This window comes from Lepidochelys kempii, chromosome 2, assembly GCF_965140265.1.
Source record: "Lepidochelys kempii isolate rLepKem1 chromosome 2, rLepKem1.hap2, whole genome shotgun sequence".
Lineage (NCBI taxonomy): Eukaryota > Metazoa > Chordata > Testudines > Cheloniidae > Lepidochelys > Lepidochelys kempii.
The window spans coordinates 81,388,645-81,416,475 of NC_133257.1; the positions used below are offsets into that span (position 1 = coordinate 81,388,645).

General features: G+C 42.1%; 1 protein-coding gene across 6 annotated transcripts in view; it reads left to right on the forward strand.

Moving 5' to 3' along the window:
• OSBPL1A (oxysterol binding protein like 1A) overlaps positions 1 to 27,831 on the forward strand; it is a 207,892-nt gene that overhangs the window by 64,669 nt on the left and 115,392 nt on the right. For all 6 annotated transcript variants that reach the window (XM_073331361.1, XM_073331364.1, XM_073331365.1 and 3 more), the window contains exon 16: positions 23,628 to 23,790. In XM_073331361.1, the coding sequence (XP_073187462.1) occupies positions 23,628 to 23,790 (163 nt within the window). The remainder of the gene's footprint in view (positions 1 to 23,627; positions 23,791 to 27,831) is intronic.

The window sequence follows — 27,831 nt, forward strand, 5'->3', positions numbered from 1 at the left end:
TATAACCAAGTTACCATACATAGACTTGTTCTCCTGACCTGTTATAACACTCTCTTCAGTTCAGCTTTGTTTTTCATCAGTCATTTGTATCTTAAAATAGGGAAGATTGTGTTGGTGTTGTGAGTCACTTCCAGTTCCTTAGCAATGGGCCACACGCTGGATCCATTGTCAAGGCTTGGATAGGAATGAAAAGTCTTAATGCAAACCTATTACTTCTTTACTCACAAGCCAGCTATGCTTGCATGAGTGAAAATACAACATAATGGAGTGAGTGGTGAAAGATCTGTTTATCTTGTAATAGATCTAGTTTAATTTTCCTTTAATACCTACTTGTCAAAACTCCATTTGTGAATGAGGGAGATGGTTCTGATTCTGTGATTATATTTGGTAGGTATGTGGCTTTATGTGAAGCTAAATTCATTCCTCTATTTTTATTTTAATGAGCAAAGTAATGTTATAAATACCATATGAAGCTAAGAAAAGGGTACCAGACTTTAAATTGTTCATATTTTTAACCTTTATAGTATGATACAAATAAGGGCTTGATAGCATAATTGTTTCCATGAAAGAGGTGGCAAAGTTTTTTTGTTTTTTTTTTACAATAATTGTCATTATTGCACTATAACTACTTCATGTTGGTAATGTATTTTTCCCCCTTTGTGTTTGTTATGATTACCAAACTATTCAAAGAATCTTCAAATGCCCAGGCAATAAAAATTCTAATTCCTTTTCATAGCATTGCTCTAACCATCTCACATCTTAATATAGAAAGCTCTTGCAATATTGAAAAGGAGATAGGGGAGCTTGGTGCCTTACAGAGCACTTTCAGTTGACTGCTTCTGTCTCTGATGAGCTCAATTTAAACTAATATTGCTACTCAAAACCAGAACTTAACTTTCTATTGGAAATTCCATTCAAGAAAAGTAACATTATTGCTACATGAATAGTCTTCCTGTTCCTGTGGATCTCTCCAGTACAAATGCCATATACTTGGGCTCTGCCCTGGAAAAAGGATTTGGCCCTAGCCACATATTTCTAGCTTCTGCCAGCATGTGTTGAATACTCACACTACTTTCGTGTAAACAATGGAGTTCTTCTCATGTAAGGTTTATATTTGAGTTGGTATCATTCATGGAACACATCTATCTAGATAAAGACCGTAAGCAGAAGAGATTCCAAGAAAGAGATCATGAAATCAAGACACTTATTTTCAAAAATTCCTCTCCTGACACACACCTCTCTACTAACAGGACAGTCAAAGCAGAGTTAACTTGGACTGTCAAATTCCTTTCATGAAGGATCATTTTCAAAGGGTTTTGCAATCTCTTTCAGATGTGTTGTGGGCTTCTTTGACACTCATGTCTAGGGCAATCTCTGGACCTCTTTTCATAATCACTACCTGTTTTCATAGCCTCTCTAGATCCCGCTTCCTTGCCCTTTTTTATGGCTCTTTGATCAGACTTCTTCCTTGCCTAATGTCCAGTGTCACACTCATTTTACAGTGTCTACTGCACTAATTTTGTTGAACTTTGCAGCCAGTAATCTATTTAATGCCACCTTTCTCTACAAATTTGCAGTTGTGAAGGAAATGCCTTAAACTATTGAGCATGAGATATCTAGTTTTTATCAAAAATTGATCTTTCTCTAGTGTATCATAATTTAACCTTTTCGGGTACTAAAAAGTGCAGCTTACAAAGTTGTTAGAATGTAAAGTTAACTTTTTTAGAATGCTGCTGTGTATCAGTCATATTGGGTCCAGTGGTTGACCTTTGGAAAAAATGTTAACTAGCAAGAAGGAATGTCCTCTTCTCCATAGCCCACCCCTTCCTGTGTGAAGTTGTAGCATAATTATACAGTACATACACCAATGGTACTCCTGTGTCTGAGAGTCTTTACTAATGCATTATAAATTATATGCCTTCCACCTTTGCATTTTTAAACTAGTGTGGGAGTTCAGCTTCCACCTCCTGGTTGCATTGTGAGCAAACTTCAGCCTGCCTGCTCGCTCTCTCTTCTCTTCCCCCCCCCCCCAAAAAAAAATAAAAAAACCACATCATACTGGGCAAGGTGATTTATGAAGGGTCAAGCTGATTTGGTGGAAAGCCTTAAAAACCTTTTTACAAACGTTGCACGTTCTGGGTGAGTTGGTAAAGGTCGCTCAGAGCCTGGCTGCAGCTTGTCAGAAAGCGAAGGCGGCATTTAGGAATCGGCCCAGGGCCCGTGCGGTGGGGATAAGGTTATGCGTGTGGAACTGATGCGCGAAGTGTGGCGGCGGGACCTTAAAAGAGGGACTGGGGTGGCGCTGTAAATGCAGGAACATGGCTAGACTAACCCGTTAAGCACACCCCACTTTGCCCTAGAGTGCTTTAGGGAGAAGGGCTGCGGCTCCCGGCCGGGCTGGCTCTGAACCCCCAGCGCTCGCTCGGACCCTGTGGGAACTGGCGCTAAGCCTGGCCGAGCCCGCGCCGTTAGCTTCTGCCGCGCGTTGGGGAATCGCCTTCCCCGGGCCGGCCGGCTGGCCCCGGTCTCTGTCTCTCGCCCGCAGCTCGAATGGGCCGCGGGAGGCGACGGCAGCCGCCCGGGCAGCCCTGGCCCTTCCCACTCGCCCCGCGTGCTGGCGGCTGCCGCGCAGGGCCGGGGGCATTTCGGAGTGGTGCAATGCTCCGGAGCCGGGCGGGGAACCGCTCGGCTCTCGCGATACGCCCCGCGGAGGGGCTGGGGCTGCCGCTGGTCCCGGGCTGGGATTTGGAGCCGGGAGCGGCCGGCTGAGGGCCGGCGGCGGCAGCAGCGCGGCGCACGGGTGTCCGCTATGCCCCCGCCAGCGGCAGAGAGCTCCGCCCGGGCAGCGCCCCGCTGGGTCTTGTGAGAGCCGCGCCAGGGCACTGCGGGACCCGGCAGCCAGGGCACGAGGTACCCGAGGCGCTCGCGTCCCCTGTAATCTGGGGGGAGCCGCTGCAGCAGCCTGCGAGCCGGCCGGGACGTGGAGGTGATGGGAGGGACTGCTCTTATCCCTGCACGCTAGGAGACTGGCCCTCCGCGTATGGCCAGGACACGGGGTAAGGTGAACAGGCTGGACCCTCCCGCTTTAGAGGTGCTTAGCCGCTAACCGTCTCCTTATTCATGGTGTCTTTTGTGCAACTACAAACCTGTCCACTTACTTGCCTTGGCGTCCACCTTCTGAAAGTTAATAGGTTTTATTGCTCTCCTTGTTGGCGCTGGGATGAAACTCTAAACATAGAGCATCTAAAAGTATTCACTAAACCATTAAAAAGACTAAAGAGTGATTTAGGAAGCTATTAGATTATCTTCAGTCTGAATTTTTACTGAAGCCTCTAGTTTGTCATTGAAGCTCCATCATCAGAACAAGTGAAACCTGGAATGTTTCCGGTGGTGACTCTAGCACAAGGTTAGTTAATCTTGTTGGAAGCAAGCTTTTCCCTCCTGCTGGATCGAGTATCCTAGCTGAACTTGCCTTCTAACTACAATCTGGGGCAGTTTAACCTCGTTGTTGACCATGACATTAGTAACCTAAATTATTGTATTACTGTAACAATGGCACAGTTAAAGGGGCTCTACTTAAATGTCCCCAAAATTCTAAAACTGCAGACTGGTATTATCTAAATTCAATATAAACAGGTTTTAAAATCTATTTTCCACAGTATTAGAACTTCATTCAATGCAGCACCAATAATCTGAAAGAGAAGCTTGATTAAACAAAAGCAAGGCTGATGTAACTTGGTTTTTTCATCCTCTAGCACTATAGAAATACAAAAAGTATGCTGAATAGTAATTTAGATCTTGGTAAAATTCACGTCTTATGATCAAAGGTGGCATTAGTAACAGAGGTAGTAACCTCTTTATACAACAGGATTTTAAAATCGACTGTTCCTTTTTAAAGATTGAGATCTTACTTGCACTCTTGCCTGTTTTCAGTTTCAACAATTTTCTCCTTGGTTAACTTGCCTGAATCTTTTTCACTGCCTGTGGTAAATGTTCCAAAAGATAATTTAACTGATAAATGGCTGAAAGATTTTATTAAAGATGGTAAATGGGGAAATGCAAGTTTATTTTTGCAGATTATTTTAGTCCGTGTCAAATATTAGGCTTGGTGTGTACATAATCCAGAATAATTCATTCCCTTTGTGCATTCTCTGCACTAACTTTTGTCAGGAACCATTCACACAGTATGTTTAACTTGGGTAGATATATCAAGGTGTGGTACTTCACTAGTCACATGTGCATAATTAGCATAACATGTTCATATACATGCATTTGCAATTTGAATGATGGTGCTTATACCAGTTGTTAGTATGATGTCTATGTAGAAGGCTAGCGGAGAGGTGATTGCTTTTTATTTGTTTCATGTTGCTTTAAATAGCTTGGAAACTTCAAGCTATGCCCAAGTCTAGCCTTGTAAATGTTTGTCGGTGTTGCCTCACTCTGTGTTCTCATTTTACACGCCTATATTTAAATTGGATTGCATGCTCTTCCAGTACATAAAACTCTCTGTCCCGTACAGCTCCTTGCACAGGAGTGTCCATGTTGTGACTCAGGAGCCCGTTTGTGAAAATCAGAGATCTAAATTATCCTTCAGGGTGACTGCGGTAACTGACTCAGTTGTCAGTTGAAAACTGAGCTGCCCCCAGTTTCATTTGTACTGTGTATTGAATATGCTCCACTGCCTCCTATGGGGAGAAAGTATGGGGTGCCTCCCCTACAGCCTCAGATGTCCAGGGCGTGAGCACTGTGAGCAACTGTAGCAAAGGGACAGCAGCTCCCCCCCACTGCCCATTCAGTGTAGTGCAGGAAAGTAAGGAGAACAGCTCTGATTGGTACATTGCCTGCCAGACTTGTGGGACCCTTGGAACAGAAGGATAAAAGCTCAACTGGCTTTCAGAGTCTAGAGGAGCACCTAATGAAGGATGCCTCAGAGCCATCCAGGACGTCTGGAAGACAGGGAATAAAGCTGAGAACCAGCAACCAGTTACTGATTCCATGAATCCCTTTTCCAGCCCTGACTCAGGTGAGAGCAGTCTGGACGCTGCTCTACTTAAACCGGCTGGTTGTGATCCACAAGGGACCTTGTGCCTTCTGGGGATAGCCAGAATGCAGTGTGCTGTGGCCATGCCCTCTTCCCAACCTCTGACTTGCCACCTGTCATAAAGGAGGAGGCATGGAAGCTGGCTCTGGAGCACTGGGGATGCTCCCTTCTCCCTTGCACCCAGTGGGAAACTTGCAGATCACTTCTGCTCTCTTTCCACCACCTAAGCACAGCAAAAGGGATAGAACAGGACTAAAAATCTGCTGCAAAGTAGATATTGTGCCTCCTTTGCCCCTTTAGAGTAAGAGTCATGTTTTCTTTAGGCTGTTCACAAGGCCTAAAGAAGGGTGGTTGAGGAATGTTCTTCTGATTCCAAACCTGTGTGCCTGGACCAGGTTTAAAGTATGTGAGCTGTGTGCAGAACAGCTGATGGTCTGTCCACTAGGATACACGGTCAGTCTAACCTGTTCAGTGTGCAGTTGCACAGTCAAAGTCTGGTGCCATTATATATTTTGTTTTTCTCTTGGTACCATTATACATGTTTCATATTTCTTTACTCACTTTATAAAAAAAAAAAATACTGTGTAGCTACCAGCATTACTTGGCACTACAAGATAATTTTAAATTTCCATCAGGTAAATAGGGCATTAGCATAGGAAAGCACCGCTCCCTCTCCCCACCACACTCAAAGAGGCTAAAGACTTACACTTGCAGTGCACTATTGCTATTGTAAGTTGTTTGGAGCAGAGATCCTTGTTTTATACAGTGCCTAACACAATGGGGTTCTGACCTGTGACTGGGTGCTACTGTCGTATAAATAACTGATATGCTTCTGTTTTGATAGTTAAAATGCAAACTCTGATTGTTACCCCCTTGCCAAAAGCTCAGTTGATGCAACATTTTTTCATTGTTTTTTTTTTTTTGAAGAATGAGTTTTGATTTAAGGGGGAAAAAAAAGTTGTCTTCTCTCAGCAATTTGATTTTTGACTGTACTAGGTAGTGTGTTTGCATATAATTTCTATCAGCAAGATTCAGCATCTCTAGCTGTTTAACCACAGTGGAATTCTGTGGGTGAGACAAACTTTCACACAGGCTAGTTTAAATCTGGCTTTGATCAACTTGAGATATGAGACTGAAGGGAAAATGCCCTCAGCCACTCTAGTGCATTAGCTGCTTACTAATGCACATACTGGAGTGGCTTATTGCTGATGGAGTATGGCTTGTTAGTTTTATTCCATTATTAAACAGTCCCATGGAATTCATGCAATGTTTCACTAGGAACTGCTTTACACAGGATTCTGGAGTTTAAAGGATGGTTAAAAACTGTCTTTTTTTCTTTAATGTAGCCTCTTATCCTTCTCCTTGCTTCACTTCTGTTCCCCACAGGCTGCCCCAGGTAAATATCTTTCCTCTCCCCACATTAACAAACGACAAAATATCCCCACAGCATTTTATGGCTAGAACCTCGGAACGAAATCTTGGAGTTGGTGTACAGTTGTGACCTCATAAAGGCCCAAACAGCTTAAGGAATGTGGTTTTGGAGAATCTGGTTCTGCAAGCAGAGACTAAACAATCTGTAGAATACAGAACCCCTCTCCTCTGGAGTGAACAGAACTATTTGTAGCTCAACATGGGAAGAATGGCGGCCAAAGGCACAAAATATATGAACACTTAAGCCTACACTACAACCTTTGGTTGACTCGAGTTACATTGACATAAAGTAGCCTCGGTTGGTGTATCACTTTGTGCACATCCATAACTGGCTCCTTGCGTTGGTGCTGCACGTATTCGTCAGGAGTGCTTCTTGATGCAGAGGGGTGCACCATGGAAAGTGTGCTGCTTCTCTGAGTGCTTGTTCACGTCCATTCCAGTCGGGTGTGCGTGCACAGTTGGCGGAAAGTTTTCACCCAGCAACTCCCATTGGGTTGGTTGTGGAGCCCCCTGGAGTGGCGCCTTCATGGCGCTCAATATATGACCCTGCCAACCTGGCCCCTCCTCAGTTCCTTCTTACTGCCTGTGACGGTTGACGTACTGCGAGTGGCTTGTGTACAAGTTCTCGTTTTCCCATGCTTTCTAGTGTAGTTTCTCAGTAGTTTATAGTTCTAGTTTTAGTAGTAGTAGTAGTTTTGTTAAGAGTGTGGGGGGGGTCCTCCTCCACTCCAACCTTTCCCCTTGAGAACCTGAGGGCATGCCTCTTTCCCCATTTTATCTACACTTACACCAGCCTGTAAAAGCTACAGTTGCTGTATGTGAAGCTGTGGTGGTCCTTAATGTCCCCTGGGGTAGAGTGGTAGAGGTAGGAATGTGGCCTCTAATACTATGTGGAATGTTGCGGGGGTGAGGGGGTGTAGGGAGGTACTGTAATGGAGTTATCCGTGGACTGTAAAGGGAGGGAAGGCTGGGATTTTTGAATGTGTAGGGCCACCAGAGTCTGCAGCATCTGTGTTTTGATGCCAGAGAAGCACCATTTCTGTCCTGGTGGATCTCCCTCTCCTTTTCTTGATGGAACATCTGGGCCTTTCTCCTCTCTGATCTTTTCTTCTCCAGGCTGTCTGCAGTGTTCACCCTCCAAGCCCTTTGCTCATGTTCTGATGCAGGTTCTCATAGAACATGTCCTCCGGAGTCGTCGTCTTTTTCTTTCCCTTTTTCCCCCCTCCTCATCTGGCTCAGGGATTTGACGGTGTGGCGTAGGAACCCCCTCAAGGCTGCTGCAGCACCAGCTGCAGATAAAACAGATATCCTTGTCAATCTAGTTACAATGGAAAGTGAAAGTTGAGTCAGAATTCCATTTCCTTGCTCCCCTGACATTTTAACAAGACATGCTTACTGACGCTTCTGTTTTGGAGTGCTTGTGCCTGGTGCCCCTCACAGCTCCAGCCACGGTGAGTGTGGCCTGCTGGGATGAGGGAATTGCTCAGTGAACATAAGAATGGCCAAACTGGGTCAGACCAATGGGCCATCTAGTCCAGTATCCTGTCTTCCAACAGTGACAAATGCCACATGCTTCAGAGTGAATGAACAGAACAGGCAATCAAGTGATCCATCCCATGTTGTCCACCGTCTGTCAGAGGCTAAGGATGCTCAGAGCATAGGGGTGCATCCTGGCCCTTCTTGGCTGACAGCCATTGATGGAGCTATCCTCCATGAATTTATCTAGGCCAGGTCTGCACTACAAACCTACATCTGCATAACTGTGGCTCAGGAGTGTGAAAAATCCATACCTGAGTGGTGTAGTTATACCACCATAACACTACACTTAAACCATACTATGTCAACGTGAGAACTTCTCCCACTCCCATAGGTAGCGCCTCTCAGGGAGGTGGATTAACTGCACTGCCAGGAGAGCTTCTCCCATTGGCATAGGAGTGTCTTCACTAAATCACTACAATAGTGCTGTATGTGAAGAAAAGCCCCTAGGTCTTCTTTTAACCCTGCTTTTAGTCTTGGCCTTCACATCATCACCTGACAATGAGTGCCACTGTTTGACTGTGTTGTGTGAAGGAATACTTCCTTTGTTTGTTTTAAATCTGCTGCCTACAAATTTCATTGGGTGATACCTGGTTCTTGTTATGTGAAGGAGTAAATAACACTTACTTTCTCCACACCAGTCTTGATTTTATAGACTTCTGTCATATCCCCTCTTAGTTGTCTTTTTACAAACTGAAAAGTCCCAGTCTTGTTACTCTCTCCTCACACCAAAGCTGTTCCATACCCTTAATCACTTTTGTTGCCTTTGTGTACCTTTTCCAATATATCTTTCTGGAGATGGGGTGACCACAACTGCAAGCAGTATTCAAGGTGTGGGCATACCATGGATTTATATAGTGGCATTATTATATTTTCTGTCTTATCTATTCCTTTCCTAATGGTTCCTAACATTGTTAGCTTTTTTTTTTTGACTGCTGTTGCACATTGAGTGGATATTTTCAGTGAACTATCCATAAATGAAGCCAAGATCTTTCCTGAGTGATAATCACTAATTTATACTCTCTCATTTTGTATGTATAGCTGGGATTGTTTTCCAGGGTACATTACTTTGCATTTATCACCATTGAATTTTTATTTGCCATTGTGTTGCCCAGTCACCCAGTTTAGTAAGATCCCTTTGTAACTCTTCAGTCTGCTTTGAACTTACAAAATTACTCAAGATACTTATGTGCAAATTTTGTCACCTCACTCTTTACCCCTTTTTCCAGATCATTAATGAATATTTTGAACAACACATATCCCTCCAGGATCTGTACTGGGAACCAGACTATTTACCTCTCTCCACTGTGAAAATTGATCACTTATTCCTACCCTTTGTTTTCTGTCTTTTTTAAGCAGTTACTGATCCATGAGAGGACCTTCTTTCTTATCCCATGACTGCTCACTTTGTTTAAGAGTTTTTGGTGAGAGACCTTTCTGAAGGCTTTCAGAAAGTCCATACACAATATCTACCGGACAACACTTGTCCATATGTTTGACACCCCCTCCTCCCAAAGAATTCTAACGTGCTAGTGAGCCATGATTTCCCTTTACAAACGTCATGTTGACACTTCCCCCAACAAATTGTTTGTCTGATAATTCTGTTCTTTACTATAGTTTCTACCAATTTGCCTGCTACTGAAGTTAGGCTGTCTAGCTTGTCATTGCCAGGATTGCCTCTGGAGCCTTTTTAAAAAATTGGTGTCATTGATTGCATGAAACTCTGAGTATAGGGCAATGGTACTGAATACTGGCATCATTTTCCACTGGCAGTGGTGATTTCTAGCTGATCTCCCTCTCCCGAGGGTAACAAAGGCACAGAGCACAGTTGCTGCTGGCATCACAAAGCTGCCCTGGCCCGTATGCTGCTAATCTGTTTACTGCAGTGGTGACTGCCAAAGTTGTTGCTGACAGGCATGGGAAAGTCTTCCTCCACAGAGGGAGAAACGAGGCTACCATCCCTAGAAAACGGAGAGAGAGGATTGCAGAGCACCTCCATGATGGTTTCATCAAGATGTCTCAGGAGACTTCAGTGGACATCCCTGTGTGCATAAACTGCTCTGGATGGCCCCTCTAGCCTGACTCTGCAGGGATATGAAAAGCAGATAACTCTCTACCTCTCTTGGTTGTACTGCTACCTCTTCTAGAATGAATACGTTTAATGAAGAGTTGATAGCTGTGCCCTGTAAAGGTGGGGGTGCCATTAGTACATCATTGTAATGGGAAATGCAGTTACACGCTTACCTGAGATTCCTTCCCCTGCATTGGGCTACCCCATGCTTGACTGACTGGGCTGCAGTGGAGTCTCAAATGGATCCTGGCTCGCATCATAGCTGGACTCCCAGGTTGGATGTCCCTCATCCTTGCTGTTCACACCAAGGGCCTGTGGCTTGGGCTCCTCAGAGGTATCCACAGTGCTCTGCGGGGTGGCAGTGGGGTCTTTGCCATGTGTGGCATGCAGCTCTTTGCTAAGTTACAGACCTGATGCTTTTACAGTGGGCTGACTTTGGGCCTCCCTGGCCTTCTGCTATGCCTGCCACAGTTCCTTTGCTTTCATGTGGCATTGCTGCTTGTCCCTGTCATACCCCTTCTCCTGCCTCCCCTGTGGAATCTGCTTGTACGGCTCATCCATAGAGGCTGTACAAGCACAGCTCTTCGTCACAGGCCCAGGAAATCCATCATCTCCTGTCTACTCCAAGCCAGAGCATGTCTGGCATGCGCAGCCGGCCGGCATGGTTGCTGGGCAGTTGCACGCAACAGTAGAAAGCTGCTAAGTGTGGGTGCCAAGCTGGGCAATCAGGAAAAGGCATGTCAGAACTTTGCTGGACTTCAAAAAGTGGGCCTTTCAGTCTCTGTGACCTCCAGCTTGCCTCTTCACACACAACCACTGTGTGGACTTAAGTATTCAATTTAACCCTGGCAAAGCCTATAGCATTGCACAAGGTGCAAATCAGTGCAGAATTTGGCCTGTTGTCTGCTTTAGCTCAAGTTCCTGCAGTGTGCACTTGGTAACTTTTTTGTTACAGCTGGAATATGACTAAACTTTAAGTCTTTTATATCTTAAAATGTGGTTCTAAATATTACTGTTGTGCCTTTCCAAATTATTACCTTGTCTTCTGAGAACTATATTTTTTAATTCTGATTTGAGTCATTGCAGGTATTGTTAATGGCATAGCTGGTGAATACTAGATTACTCACAAATGATAGAACTGCGTAAATTCTGAAAATCGCTATTTTAGTTTGTGCACATCACCCTCATAAAACATATTTTTATATATTTCTAACAGCCAGATATTGTGACAAAGCTCTGTCCTTGCCACCGTGGGTCCTGCGTTTCCTGGCGGATTTCGCTAGCCTCAGAGGCTCACTGTGACCCTCCACCTAACCCTTCTCTCTCTAGAGACAAGGGTCAGTCTGAGCCATTTTCATCATAAGCCAGCGAGGGAGGTGAGGAGAAGTTATCCTTCCTTGCACAGTCTCTGTCTCCCAGTCTCAGTGATTAATCAGGGGGCAAAGGTGTGGGGGAGCCCGGGCCCACCCTCTACTCCGGGCTCCAGCCCAGGGACCCTAATAGTATCAGCTATGGTAGCTGATCTTTTAGAAACATGACATGTACAATTCCCTGGGCTACTTCCCCCATAGCAGTCCTCACTTCCTCAAGCTCCATTTCACCCTTACCTCAGGGCCTCTTTCCTTGTGCCTGATATGGTGTGTACTACTCAGTCTCTCCAACAGCACAACTTCCTCCCACAGCTCCTGACATGCACACCCACCTGACAAACTGGGAGGCTTTTAACTAGTTTCAGCCAGCCCTTGATTGGCTTCAAGTGTCCCAATCAACCTAGCATTCTCCCTGCCTTCTGGAAAGTTCTTAATTAGCCCCAGGTATTTGTTTAGCCTGGAGCTAATATATCTATCTCCCACTACTTTTCTATAGCCATCTGGCCTTGCCCCGTCACAATACCTTTCAGTAAATTGTAAAAGCTATGTGGGTAAAGGGCACTTATGCCACTCTTTATTTAATTTGCTTGTTAAAAGATTTAAACTAAGTCATACACTTCTGTGAATAAATGTTTTTTGGTCTTGCACCAAAAGGGTGGATGACGGCATTGTTACATGGGCAGAGCCGATCAGCAATCTACAAACAAAGTGTCACTTACGTTGTGTGAAAATTGAGGGCAGAATATGGCTGCAAATGAGCAATGACCTGAAGGTTTTGTCTTAAAATATTAGCGTATTCACATTTTGTCATGAATATCCTGGACAGCAAGGGTAAGAAGAGCATTCCCACTGTAAACTTAGCTTTATCTGTTATATTTGAGTACTCACAAATGCAGTTGGCTCTCTTACTCAACATAGTGCTGATGACAACTGTTGGTTTGACAGCTCTGGAGACAGAATTTCTCCATTACAAACAGATATAACAGTGCAGGCTTCCTCACACCCTTCTGCTCATGTGCTCCACCCTGACCTTACAAGGGCCACCTCTTTAGCTAAGGAGTAATTCAGTCTCCATGTCCACCAACCGTTTCCTGTCTACTTAGACTGCCAACAGGCATGACTTTTGTGGAGGTAATTATATGGTGTGGCACTTATCCAGTAGAAATTCTTCTGTTAAAATTGCAGCTAATCTCTAATTGAAGCTTTTTGGGTGTTTGTTCAAATATATCTACTAGGTGAAACTGACTAGAAACTAGAGTGAAAATTGATTATCTGAATGGCGCAAACGAAATATCACAGTAGGGATACAACTATAAATGTTCTTTCTTTGAATGCTCTTACGTCTTCCAGATCTAATGGCCTCACGTAGGTTAAGAGCCAAACTTTATGCCTAGTGGCTTCAATGGAAATTTCATGCAAGTAACGAGCTGACTGTTTGGACTGTAAAAAACCATCCCAGAGCTGTCCCTCCTTCTCCCCCCAAAAAACACCATCTCCCACATCCACACGAGTTCATGGGGAACAACTCCATCCTACAGAGTAGCTGTAGGATGGACTATTTGGAATATCTGGGAGTATGATAAATGGTCAGTTGGCTCATGGTACGTGATCTTTCTTAAGACTTCCCCAATTACCAAAGATATATAATAAAACCAGCAAGTTGTACCATGGAAATAAAGCCTCAAACTAAATGTTTTCAAACACACACTTCTATAAAAGATTAAGAAATGTGCAACATTGGCTACGGAACAGTTTTTATAACATTGGCCAGCCTTCATAAGTAATTAATGAGGCTTCAGAATCTGGAACTTGCAGTGCTGAGAACTAAATTTACAGGTAGGATGTCATTGAAAGCAGCCAGTCTTGCGCCATTTACTCTAAAACTTTAAACACATCTCTAGTAATGATGCTCAAATCACTGTGCAGAAGCATTTTTTTTCCTTTTCTTTCTTTGTGGGTGGAGGAGTTAGTCAAAATCAGCAAAAGAACCTGATAGCTGCCTGGACAGGAAAAGCATCAACAAGTAATGTTGAAATAAGTGGACAGAACTATTTCATTTTCATCAGGGACGAAAGGGGAAAATGTTTCTGATAACTGCAGTCGTTGATATTTTGAAAATTTAAATGTATTAAGGGAAATATAGCTTGTTCTTAACGCTCCTTTTATTTTGTTAAACTTACAAAATCTTAAAATCAGAAAGGAAATGTTACCAGTTTAAAAGGTGCAATGTCAAGGGATTTTTTTTTAAGATCTTACACCTTTTGTGGGTAAAAATTAACATTTCATTCTCACAGGCATCCCTTTCATTCACCCTACCATCACTGAAAATCTTTTAAAGCTTATGACCTTTGACCTTGTTTAATGCTTAACATGTAATCTTATGCATGTGAACAGTTCCACTGATGCTACTGTTTGATGCATGAGGTTATTCATGGGTGTAGTGTGCTGAAGGAAGGGGGTCTCATTTTGTAAGGGCTGCTTTTTGCTTTTTTTTAACTCGCTTCTGGTTCTGCAGCAAGTTACGCGAAAACAAAACACTACTTCCCAAAGATGTGCTGGCATAAGTGATGTACAAAGATTTTTGGCAAAGGTACTGTGTAGCTGAGCACCAACCGTATTGATTTCAGTTCAACTCAAAATAGCATAGCAATAAAATACTAATTGGAAATGGACAAAATTGATTCATTTTGAATGAGTCTTAGTGTTTTGGCTAATCAGTATGTGACTAAAAAGACTGGAGTAAATAGAATGGGGGAAGAATGCACTATTTTGGCATCTTCTATCACTGGTTTTAACCCCAGATTAGAGTTTTTGTATATTGCTGAACCTCTCCTCCAGCAACTCAGTCATCTAAATAAAAGGCAAGTGCAAAAATACTCTGAAGGGGGACATGGCTACATGTGTACCCACTGCAAATCTCTAATTAAAAAAAAACAAACCTTCTGAAAAGGGTCTGTGTGATTATTTATTTGACTTTGATAAGCATGCAAGAGTTCCTATCCCAGACTTGACACCCATACTGTTGATTAGAAATACAATGCAAAAACCACTGTAGAATGAAAACAGCAGTTCTTCCCCTAAATACAACTGCAAGGCCAGAAAACATGAAACAAATCAGTTTCCTAACCCAAGCTATTTCAGCCTTCCCAGAGGCTTTCTGGAAAGATGGCCTTTGCTTCGCCCTGGCTCTCAACAGACTACAGGGTGTATTACTCCTGCAGGGATGGTTGGGGTGAATTTCAGTCACAGAACCTTCTTGGAAAATGTCCTGCTGATAGCAGCTCCCTCTTGTATACCAGAGGAGTTCCAGTACTCTTGCTGATATTAACTGAAATAGGATCTTGCAAGGAGAGAATGGTCCCAGGCCATATGACTTTTTTTTAGTTCAAAACAAATACATGAATTGCAACCAGTTCAGATTGTGGAGCAGTGTGGTCACAAGCTCCCAGAGGGCTATGCAGTTCAAAACACAGTTAGTATTTTGTACTAACTTAAACCTGTTCAGAAGTTGCAGTAGAACATATTGCAGTAGTCAAGTATAAATGTGAAAAGTAGGGATTATGATAGCAAGGTCCATGTCCAAGAGGAATGGTCAGTCTCCTTTCCAGAGATAAATGAGGGTGAGGGGAAAATCTTGGTCACTGAAATATTGATAATCTAGAAACTAGGAATACACCAGTCCCCTAAATGGTGAATTTTGGCCATAAATGTGGCCTCAGTTGAAGGAGCGATGCTAACTAACCTCAGTCAAATCCTCTAGGTGCCTCCCTAAACACACCATTATCACCTCAGTTTTATTCAGATTGATAGCAAGCTGACTGAGATGCATCTTGGCCCCAATCTGAGCCTCTTGCAATTTCTGGGCAAAAGTGGTTTATCAGCATAATGGTAGGTGCAGTGATTGAGAGCACTCTGGTGTCTTTTAGACCTTTTTCTATAAACTTTAGGACTTAGTAGGGTTACTTTAAACTGCTGGGGTGGGCCACGGTGGTAGCTTGTTTACAATTGGAGAGACCTTATCCACCTGGGAAAGGAAATGAACCCCACAAGGGAAGGGGTTGGTTCTTGAATTCCAGGTCAGGGTATAGCAGACTGCATATAGAAAGGCTGTTTGCAAGGCTGTGGAGAGTTCCTGCAGGAAACTTTGGGGCTTTGTTTCAGAAGTGTCAGCTGCCTAGTGGGGCAAATCTCCAGTGAGAGTCTTGTGAAATTTATCGCCTGTGTGTTTCTGTCACGTGAAGCTTGTGGTGTCTTCAGTGAGCTTTGGATCAGGCTGAGGTGATGTAGATTGTCAGGATTCCTGGATTAGTTTTTTGGATTTACAGATTAGGTGGATGTACTGAAGAAACTTTCGATTTGAAGTGAGTATTTCCTGCATTTGAGCCAGGAAGGGAAAGGAGTATCATCCTTGCCTAATGAGTTTTCCTAGTTGTATTGACTAAAGTATCCTGGGCATGATGTGGTGAGCTAACCCTGAGCCTATGGTATCGATCGGCCATATTTCCATGATGCAGACCAAGATGCACTTTTGTAATACAGTCTCTGTAACATTTTACCTGTCGTCAATGTGCTCAGCTTACCTCCTTGATTAATCACCCAACATCTTGTTTTGTGTTTTCGAAGTGTACCCATTAGTAGCAGCATAAGTCACTTGTTAGTGACACACAACTATTCTTTCTATAAATTTCTCTCTGAAATGAGTAAACAGTAAATGTTATCAGAGTTGAGCAGGCATCTCTCTGAGCAAGAACTGATTATTGCAACAAAGCATGATGGATTACGACAATTTTGGCTCCACGTTTCAATACACTGGTTTATACCGACATGACAGTAATGGTTTTAAGAAAAAAATGTTTACTAAAAGCTACAAGGAGGACTTACTGGAGTCAGTAAAGGCTCTTGCTGTCTTTCTTTGACAGAGTGAGGCCACAATGTGATGGTTTGTAATCTTCCTTATTGTTAGTGGGATAGCTTATGAGAAAGCTACCATTTAAAGCAATAAGTTGGTGAAAGCTTTCTCAAAGTGTATTTTTCAGTACTGGAAGACTCTTAATACTCCATGAATTCTGCTATGCCATGTAAACTGTTACACTGATAAGTCTTCATTCTATGATTCTGTTATCTGCCAGAATAGTTGCTTTTACTGAAACTCAAACTTATGCTTAAAACCAGGAGTACCTGCAGTATAAATTTATAACTGCATCCTGCTGTATATGTAACAACTGGCTTCAGCTTTCATTTCAGCAGACACCTAGACCAAACTTTCTCTGTCATGTACTTATGCAGTAGAAAATCTAAAAGCACTTCATCATGCCACTGACTTTGCAGGGCACCTTTATGTGACTCTTAATGTTCAGAAACATGTTAGTTAATAAGAAAGGACTCTGTGCCGTCTTTGAAATCTCCACATATTTACAGTTGTGCTGCTCAGAGGATGTTGGGAAGGTTCCGATAATTTTATCAATGGGGAAGATACTGAAAGACGTCAATCACTAGATGTAGCTGAACTTTTTAGGTTTGAACAGACAGCTAGAACTGCATAGATGCAAGTAACACCAAATATTAAATGTGGAAGCTGTAAGTAATAGAATGATAAATTACTCAACGCTGGTTCAAACTGATAAGTGACCAAAATAATTGGACTATGCAGGGAGAAACTGGCACGAGGGAAACAATGAGCCACATTGTAGCGGTTGTGTGGGTTTGTTTTTTGTACGGAACATACAGTTGTGTGCATGTTTCAGACATCGCTCTATGGTTGAAGGCGGACTTAAACTTTACTCTTAAACTTTCCTCAGTGGTCATCTTATATTTAATGCTAAATATCACAAGTCAAAGAATCCCCTATTTTGATTCCTACTGCTCCCTGTATTGGTAGCTTTACATAAGTTCATGATGCATATGACTGGAGCTGGCTGCAATGCTTTAAAATAAAGACTAGCTTTGTAGATCAAAATAAAAATTTTCTGCAAGAACTTTAATTCTGGAAGATGGTTCTGATTTTGGTAAACGTCTTCTGCGAAAACTTTGGCTTTTAATGGGAAACTAAAGAAAAGCTTCTTTCTTAAAAACCATATATGAGCAGTTCTAAATATGGTGAATTACATTTAAAATAAATTTTTAGCATGAGTAACAAAAGAATATTAATCTTTGTTATAAAAAAATGAAACTAGAGACATTTCACCTTACATTGTGTGTCCAAAGGGTTGGTCTTATCCATTATAGCATGCAGTATATTGGAATACTTGTTTTTTGGTAAATTAATAGTATTCCTCAAACAGCAGTAGGGTGAAATGCAGAACTTGCAAGTTGAAGGGCTGATGATCAGAACTAGTCTTGAAGTGGACAACAGGGCAAAATTGATTAAAGGTGGGAAGATTGAGGAAAGGGAGTTTTTTAAAAAAAAAAAACAAACAAAAAAACTTTTTTTTTCCTAAAGCCTGGTGGTGGGTGGACATGGATTCAGCACTGTTGTTCCAACCTCTGAGATTTTCCATAAAGCCTGGGTCTTGTGCCAGAAAGAACTGCTGACCCAAAGAACAAGCAACCTGTTTTAAAGACCAGAACTTCTCCAGAACTAGAAACTGATTCTGTACCTCCATCGGAAAGCTGGTAATCCACTGGTGTGTAATGTTGCTTCTAGTCATGGTGCTCCATGATCTCAAACCTTAATTGTGCCATTCCATCACCATTTTGCAGCCTATCTTTTTTTTTTCAATTGTGACCTGACTCTAATAAGTAGCATTTGAGCAGCGATCAAAAACTTACTCTTTTTGTGTTTGTTACAGAGCATTTGCTGAGTGGGCAGTAATTTTCCTGTGCTCATGGGTTATCTACCCTCTGTAGTAAGTAAGTATTCCCAAAAGACACTCAATTTCTTACTGCTAGATTTTTTTTTTTTTTGAGATCTCAAGAGAAACTGAAGACACAATTACCTTGATGGCTCAATTTTTTTTTTTCTGGCTGATGGAGGCTTAGTACTGAAATGGTACTCTTGCCCAGGGGGTCCTTTGAAGGAATACTGTCTGGCTGTGGAGCTGCTTCAATCTTTTTGTTATACTAATGTGCCATTCTGTAGTGCCTTTTAAAGTGTGTTACAAACATGAAGGCTCAGCTATAGGATGGGTATTTTTACACTGTCTCTGAAAGAAAAGTTGAAAGACTCTTCCCAAGCTAGCACAATGAGTAAGTGGCAGAGATAAGCGGAGAACCTAGAAGTTCTGTCATGGTAGACTGTACTACTTTAGGTAGACTGCTAAACAAGATTGGACAACGAATACCTGGAAAAGTACAATATAATAATGTGCTTTTTGAAGCTGGGCATTACTACAGGTAATTCTAGGGAAATATGTTTGGGAAGGAAGAAGATCCTTCACAATTCAGAATGTCCAAATGTAGAGCTTCTATTAACTCGTCTAAGATTGTGTTCTTTCAGAAAGCGAAATTAAATGAGCCATGTTGCCCTCTTGACTCCATAAAGACAGGTAATATTTCAGAAATGCCAAAAAATTAAGTCTTGCTCTTTTTTTTAAACTTTATTTTACACATCTCCATCTTTGACAGCGGCTGGCCTAGTTCTCTTTCCTGACAAGTCTAGATTTCTTCCTTCCCATCTCTGTCCATCCTCTCCAGCTGCCTCAAGCCTTGGTTGATATGCAGTACTTCCGTAGGGCTGCTTGCAGCTGTGCTAGCATGCCACTTATATGATCCCATGTATTTGTGGCACTGAAGTCCCAAAGATCAGTGGTATGATTCTGCCTGTTTTTGGAATATGCCATTGTTAATGGACCTCAGTTTAAATTAACTTGGAAAATAAAATACCACATAAGGCATTGGCTGTATTGAATTGGGATATATGATATGAATTGGAAGATGAGCACTGTATTAGAGCAGTCTAATCCAAACTGCTCTAAATACCAGCAGGTTTCAAGGAAAATGTCTTTGTGGCCCAGCAGCTTTCCTTTTCACACTTACAGCTGTAATTTGAACTTAGTCTAATGAAGGCTGCAGAATTTTCTGTTTAGTAACTGGAGTTCTTATGCTGTCCCAGTGGGTATGGGTGTATGTATATTTATTATTTGTATTACTATAGCATCTAGGAGCCCAGTCATGGATGAGGAATGCGCTTACTAGGCACTGTACAAACGCAGAATAAAAAGATGGTCCCTGCCCTATTGACCCATGTAACTGAAGACCATGTAGGTATTAAACTTTAACAAAAATTGCAGTGACAGAGTAGTGCAGTTCATAGTCTCACAGGTAAAATCATTGTCATTCTTTCTGAGATAACTAGATGGATTAATTGTTACTAGTTGAAACTATCAAATTTACAAACTGTTACTGTAATCTTGTACCCCCATATCATAATACAGAAAGCCTAACTGAAATAGTTAACTTGTCTTAAACCCATCTCGCTGATCTCAAAACTCTCATAATTCAACAGTGGAAATAGTTGAAATCCGTATTCTTGATCTGCTACAACTCTAGCACAAACTGCGCTTTACAGAGATTATGAATGGAATGCATGGTAGGGATACATTGCTCTAGTACTTGGACTGGGTTTCCAGAACTGTGCACACACTGAGATCGATAACATTTCAATCCCAATGTGAGATTACATTAAAAGCAGCTACTGAACTTGTTCTTACTGCTCTAAAACAAAAGGTGGAAGGGAAGCGAATGAGACTGCACAAAACAGAATGATACAAATAAATACAAGGAAACTCCTCTGGAAACTGTCATGCTGAGTATGTTCCCTTGTCTGTCTGCAAATCTAGTTGAATGAAATGCTAGTAATATCCAATAGAATCTTATTTATAAATCTTGGAGAGGCAGGGGGTGGGAATGCCTTTGGCCCTGAAGATGCTGTAGTGGGAAAGTAACTCTAAATTGCCTTGCTTTTCTGCTGCTTCATCAGTACTTATTGGGACACTTCTTCAGACTTTTTTTTTTTTTGAAGACTTTGATGGGGAAAGGGATGGTCATTAGTGTCCACTTACTTTCATTGATCCTCAGCCAGTATTTTGTATTTGCATTCCACTCAAAAATGGGTCACAAAACTCAGTCCAAAATTCACAACATAGCAAATGGGCAATTTTGTAAGACTTGAACCGAAGCAGTCTTTCGTTACAGAAGGCTAGAGTTCAAAATGATTGAAAAATCAGTTGCTTTATGTTTTGTTGAGTTTTGTTTTTTTTAAATATGCAAGAACTTAATGAATGTAGTGGAAGGGAGTGGCTTGCCTTAGAGCAGTGTTCTAACTCCTGCTGGTAGAATCGGGGACCAGGCCCATTTAGTTCTGAAGAAAAGTAGCCTGCCTGTCTTTGCAAGCAGCTTATCGCAAGGTGGATTTGTGAATGTTGGCGCACTGGAAGTGCTCTTGTAGAAGAGAAGTAAAGAATATGCCTGGTCATTAGCAAGTGGGAAGAAAATAAAATAGCACTGAGCATGAATGGTCCAATAAACACATTGCATTTTTTACTTGGGGGAAGGGCTGTTAGGCTTCAAAGAAGTTTATCTTCCATTGGTGGTTGCATTTATATAGATTATGTGGAGGCCATACAAGGGAACTGCAATTAGAGTAAAAGAATCAGAGGCTAAAAGTGGAAGGAGAACCAATTTTTTCACTTTAAAATAGGATGTAGGTCCTATGGAGTTTCAGCTGCTTTTTGGAAACTTCTTTCATTGAAAGTCATCCTTCCTCTTTAAGACTTGCTCATTTAGTCTCCTGTCCTGCACTGAGCTCCAAACTGGTGGACTTCTTTAAATTCTGGGGCTCTGCGTGGACATAGGTATCTGCCCACTTTAATAAACTTATAAGATTGGGGCCCATATTTTATCTTAAATTAGATTTTTTTTCTTCCCTTTCCCTCTGAGTTAACTTTTAAAACAAAGGAATTCAATTTTCAACTTCCAGTCACATTGACTTGAATAGTCTAATTTTTTCCTCACTTTGTTTACTTTAGCTGCTGTCTAATGCTACAAGGACCACAAGGGAGAAACTCTTTATTTAGGTATTAGGAGCTTTAAGTATTTGTTTGGATAAGTGTTCAGCAGCTGTGAAGCCTGGCAATTTATGGAAGAAGACCATTATTGCTGCAAAGCTGGCTATTTTTGAGAAAGGAGAATTCACTTTTGGGGCATGGTACTCATTACACAATTATGAGTAACATTCCATGAATGACCAAGCAGACTAAAGGATTGTAGAAGAGCTGTTTTAAGATTCTGACTCTACCAGTGAAAGAAAAGAAACTCAATTACTGGGCTTGGTTTTGGAGCACATATGGCACCTACTGTTCCTCAAACTGTCATCCTTTGGTGCTGCTGGAATCTTCTCACAATACAACATTCTAGTTGAGACTTCCTGGATTTTATTCACTTTAGTTAATTACTTTTGATAGTTTTCAAAAGGGCTGTTTAAGTTTTATTTGACACAGGCACTTAGGAGCCGAAATCACTTTTGAAAATGGGACTTGGATGCATTTTGAAATTTTTACCCTTTATCACTATCTTGTGGTAAAGACCGGAGGCTACATTTTAGTTTGCAATCTTTTATAATAAGTATTCAGATGTCTTTCTAACACTTTTTCCATGGGTAAAGTTGCAACTTTAGCATTTCACCTACCTAAGAACTTAAGTCTTGCTATTCAACTGGCGAAATTTAAGGAAACTAACGTACATTTTGTTAAAATACCCCCAAGTGAAGTGTTGCATTGAATCTTTTTATAAATTGTGGGCACAGCTGACTTTAAACAAACATGCTACCTTGTTTGAGACCCAAAGATTGTAGCACAATGATGCTGAAAGTGAACTTGGCAATAAACAAAAGTGAAACTGACCTAATCAGCTTTCGTTGTTTAAGCAGAGATTGATGCAAAAAGTCTGCAAAAAGCATGGAGGCAAGTAAATTACATGTATAAAATTATGATTATTTATAATTTTAGTTAATGTTGGTACATAAGCAGTTCTTGCTTACAATATAAGCTGAAACTGAGTCACTATAACTGCTCCAATGCTGTTTCAGTTAACTGCGTGTGAGAACTGGGAGGGCTGCGAAGGGGACCCTGAGAAGGAAATGAGGGAAAGGCGGTAGCAGGGGAAGCTGAATGCCTTTACACTGGGGATGTCGAGGAAAAGCAGAGCGGGGGTGTGGGGGGATGGAGAAAGTCAAAGATTGAAGCAGTCTTTGGATTGGAGGGAAGGCAGCAGGTGGAGGGCTTGTTGGGGCGGGGGAGGCTTTCTGGGAGAGGTCCAAGTGTAAATCTTCCCCTAAAAGGAAAGAAAAGGAGGGAATAGCACAGGGAGGAGGAGGGATAGTAGGGATATGTTACTGCTTTCATATTAGTAGTTCTTGGAGCTCAGAAGACAGTGACGCTTGTAGCACCACAGGAAAATAACAAAGGTTTAATAGGTGTGGGGTTTTTTTTAATGCAAAACCCATCTGCTAGCCAGTCTCTTCTTGCCCTCTTCCCTCCCCCCCAGTTTCCTTGCTCATGTCAGTTTGTGGCTGTTCTATGAACAGTTTACAATGGGGTGTTAGGAGCATTACATCACAGACAAATCAGCCGGTCACACTTTCCCCTCCTTTCATCTCACCTCTTTCACTTCCTTAACTTACTTGAAAACGGTAATTCTAGGGGTTAACACACTCCAATTTTTAAGATGTTGATTAAATATTTGCACCTATGTAACTCACACTTGCTGAGAAATGCAACTGGATTATATTAATTGGCCCAAATTAGAGCAGAACAGTAGAATTGGCTTGCCGCATGTGAATCCAGTTTAAACACTAGAACAGGCTTTTTTTTTTTATTCTGACTACAAACAAATCTGGGAAACATCGTTTAAAACTTGTAATTGTTTGGAACGTCAGCCAGTCAGATAGCTGTGTGTTGAATTCCGTTGCAGAATTCTGATATATAAACCTTAAACTCTTTTTTTGAAAGACTTTTCAATAGTTTAAAAAATGCTGAGACAAAAAATCATCATGTGGGAACAGAATTATCCTGTAATATTGCTCATTTAATCCACAAGTAACACAACACGGCTGCTATAGCTACTTCAGTTTCTATTGTAAATAACTGGTTCAAAGACCAACTAAAATCTCATCTCTCCCAAGAATGTGTGTCTCCAAGCTATTTGAAGGATAGATTCTATTCATACATGTGTCTACTTATAGGTGAGGAATTTGAAACTGGAGCATGAACAGGAGAAAAACAAGATCTTGTCAGAAGCACTAGAGACACTAGCCACTGAACACCATGAATTAGAGCAGTCTCTAGTTAAAGGATCTCCGCCTCTGAGCATCCTTAGTGAGGAACAGTTCTATGATGCTGTTTCAGGTAAGCAAATAACATACAGAACTTGAACATGTGGCAAATGTCTGTGTGTCTGTTTGTTTGTTTGTTTGTAAATGGAAGGGGTCCAAATCTAGTTGTACCGTCTAGGGCACCTTGTATGGAAATGTACTTCAGCATTTGCTTTACTGCAGCAGGACTGCTCATGTACTCAGTTAAACAAGTGCTTAAGTACCGCCTGAATCTGGGCCTAGAACTGTGGCATGTTTCCGTCTACCACGAGCAGAGTTCGCAAAACTTTGGTTGTGGCAGGGCTGATCACTAGAATGGCTACTACTTCCTCAGCCTTTTTCTATCAAGTAAAATGTAAGGGTATTCTGTAAAAACACAAGCCAAGAAACTTTCAATTACAGCTGACATGACTCACAGAAACTTTTTGCTTTCTTTACAATGTTTCATTATGAATTGAGCTAAGGATTGTCCCCAGTCACAGGCTGGGGGATGGATGACTGTTTTTGAGGTGCCAGTTCCCCTTCTTTCCCATAACTTAAATGTCAGTATTGAACTAAAATTTTAATGCAATTTTTTAATTAAAAGCATCTGAGCACAATGACATCTGTGCCTCCATAGGTCTGTTTCTCTGAAGATTGGTTTATTTTGTCTGGGGTGTAAGGGTGTAGGATGTGTGCATGTATTTTTAGATCTTCAAATATATTTTAGGGTGTTCTTAGGGAAAGACTAGATCAAAAGTGTCCAGATCCTTATCTGAACATAGTTAGGGTTTGAACTCACTCTAAGCCCCAGCCTCAGCCCACTTACCCCTGTCTGTGGCATGCCCCTCACCCCCCCTTCCAGCAGCCACAGCCCCACTCTTGGCTCCGAGGGGGGTGTAAGGTAAAAAGTTTGGGGACCACAGGGCTAGAGCCTGAGCTCTGAGACCCTGCGAGAGTAGAGGGTCCCAGAGCTTGGGCTCCAGCCTGAGCCCGAATGTGTCGACACATCAGTTTTTAGCCCCACAGCCTGAGTCAGCTGACCTGGACCAACCATGCTGTGATCTCTTATGTTTGTGTAGGCATACCCATAGTGGTAGCTGAGTCTGGTGTTATAACTCAGGCGTCATAATTCTGGTGTAATAACATCTTATTTCTTGGCCCTGAAGAACTTCACACTGTCCTGGAAATTGTTCTGTGACACACACAAGGAATAAAAAGCAGTGGTATTTATATTTCACCAGATCCATATTGGTTAATCAAGGAGTCTCCTAAGTAGTTTTGAAGGTAAGCCCTACCTACTTGTGTTTGGCTAAAGGAAAGAAGTCCCTTGTCTGTGGTGATGGCAGAGGTGAGGAGGGGGAATTCCATAATGAACAGTGGAAAACTAATTTTAAAATTAAAACTTAGGCTAATGCACCCTCTACATTTTGTCTAGGTTTCTTACTTTTGAAGGGGATTTCCAGTCAAAAGGATTTCTTTTGGTTGAACTGCAGGAGTTGACTGACGTTGAATAATGCAGATTTGGGGTGCAGTTTTCTGAAATCCTAGGATTTCAATCTGGTCACAGAGTTTAAGGCCAGAAGGGGCCTAGTCTGGCCTCCTGTATATTATAAGCCCCCAACCATTCAGCACCCACATTAAACCCAACAACTGAAATTAGACCAAATTATTAGTCTTTAGGAGATTAAAACTATATTCCACAGGTAGAGAATAGGAGGGACCAAAGTGCACCAACGCCTGAGGCCCCTGCAGTGGCTGGGAATTGATCAAGTGACATGTTCCCAGATGATCATGGCAAGCAAACTGAATCCCACGCTACAGAAGAAGGTGGAAAACCTCTAAGGCTGCTGTCAATGTAACCTGGGGGAAAATTCCTTCCTGACAGCACATATGTTCATCAGTTAGATGCAGCCAAGCACCAGTGAAAGGGATATTGGATGGTGTGGACCAGTCTCCAGCTGTGGCCATCTCTAATCCTTCAGAGGAAGGAGACAAAGCCACAACCCAGTATGTTGTATGTGTGCGCGTGCATACTTGAGCACGGGAAGTCCCTTCCTGACTCCTGCAGATTACCGGTTGAAGCATGAGATTTTTAGAAACTCCAAACATGAACCAGAAGATACCTACAAGACTGCCGAGCCCTGCCCCTCACCATCATAATCAACCCCATCATGCAATCCTACTCATAAATTTGTCTAGCTCTCAAAACTGTTTGTCCCCAATGCACCTATTGGGAGGCTGTTCCAGAACCTCACTCTGATGGTTAGAAACCTTTTTCCAGTTTCCCACATGGATTTGTTCATGGTCAGTGTATATCCATTTGTGCTTGTACTGACATTGAAAAGAGATTCTGGCTAAAGGACGGACTTTCTGGTGCTTATCTCCCTGATGTATTTACAGAAAGCAATCCTATATCCCCCCTCAGCCTGCCTTTTGCTAGGCTGAACAAGTCAGGCTCTTCCATTCTCCTTTAAGATAGGCATTCTATTCCACTGATCATCTTTGAGTGTCTGTTCCCGATCTATAAAATGCCTTCATTAATAGCAGTTATATCAGTCAGACAATTATTGGAATTAGGAGGATAGCTGGTCAGGAGTTCATCATTTTCCTGTTGAAAAATGCCCTTTTCTCAAACTGAACTTTTTCATGGGGGAAAAAACTCACCTTTGCTGAAAATTTTCAACTTTTTGTCAGGAAAACTGAAGTGTCATTTCATAGATTCATAGATATTTAGGTCAGAAGGGACCATTATGATCATCTAGTCTGACCTCCTGCACAATGCAGGCCACAGAATTTCACCCACCACTCCTAAAAAAGACCTCACACCTATATCTGTGCTATTGAAGTCCTCAAATTGTAGTTTGAAGACCTCAAGGAGCAGAGAATCCTCCAGCAAGTGACCCGTGCCCCATGCTACAGAGGAAGGCGAAAAACCTCCAGGGCCTTCCAATCTGCCCTGGAGGAAAATTCCTTCCCGACCCCAAATATGGCGATCAGCTAAACCCTGAGCATATGGGCAAGATTCATCAGCCAGATACTACAGAAAATTCTTTCCCGGGTAACTTGGATCTTACCCCATCTAAAAACCCATCACAGGCCATTGGGCCTATTTACCATGAATATTTAATTACCAAAACCATGTTATCCCATCATACCATCTCCTCCATAAACTTATCGAGTTTAATCTTAAAGCAAGATAGATCTTTTGCCCCCACTACTTCCCTCGGAAGGCTATTCCAAAACTTCACTCCTCTGATGGTTAGAAACCTTCGTCTAATTTCTAATCTAAATTTCCTAGTGGCCAGTTTATATCCATTTGTTCTTGTGTCCACATTGGTACTGAGTTTAAATAATGCCTCTCCCTCTCTGGTATTTATCCCTCTGATATATTTATAGAGAGCAATCATATCTCCCCTCAACCTTCTTTTAGTTAGGCTAAACAAGCCAAGCTCCCTGAGTCTCCTTTCATAAGACAAGTTTTCCATTCCTCGGATCATCCTAGTAGCCCTTCTCTGTACCTGTTCCAGTTTGAATTCATCCTTCTTAAACATGGGAGACCAGAACTGCACACAGTATTCCAGGTGAGGTCTCACCAGTGCCTTATATAACGGTACTAAAACCTCCTTATCCCTACTGGAAATACCTCTCCTGATGCATCCCAAGACGACATTAGCTTTTTTCACAGCCATATCACATTGGCAGCTCATAGTCATCCTATGATCAACCAATACTCCAAGGTCCTTTTCCTCCTCCGTTACTTCTAGTTGATGCGTCCCTAGCTTATAACTAAAATTCTTGTTATTAATCCCTAAATGCATGACCTTACACTTCTCACTATTAAATTTCATCCTATTCCTATTACTCCAGTTTACAAGGTCATCCAGATCCTCCTGTAGGGTATCCCTGTCCTTCTCTAAATTAGCAATACCTCCCAGCTTTGTATCATCTGCAAACTTTATTAGCACACTCCCACTTTTTGTGCCCAGGTCAGTAATAAAAAGATTAAATAAGATTGGTCCCAAAACTGATCCTTGAGGAACTCCACTGGTAACCTCCCTCCAACTTGACAGTTCACCTTTCAGTAGGACCCGTT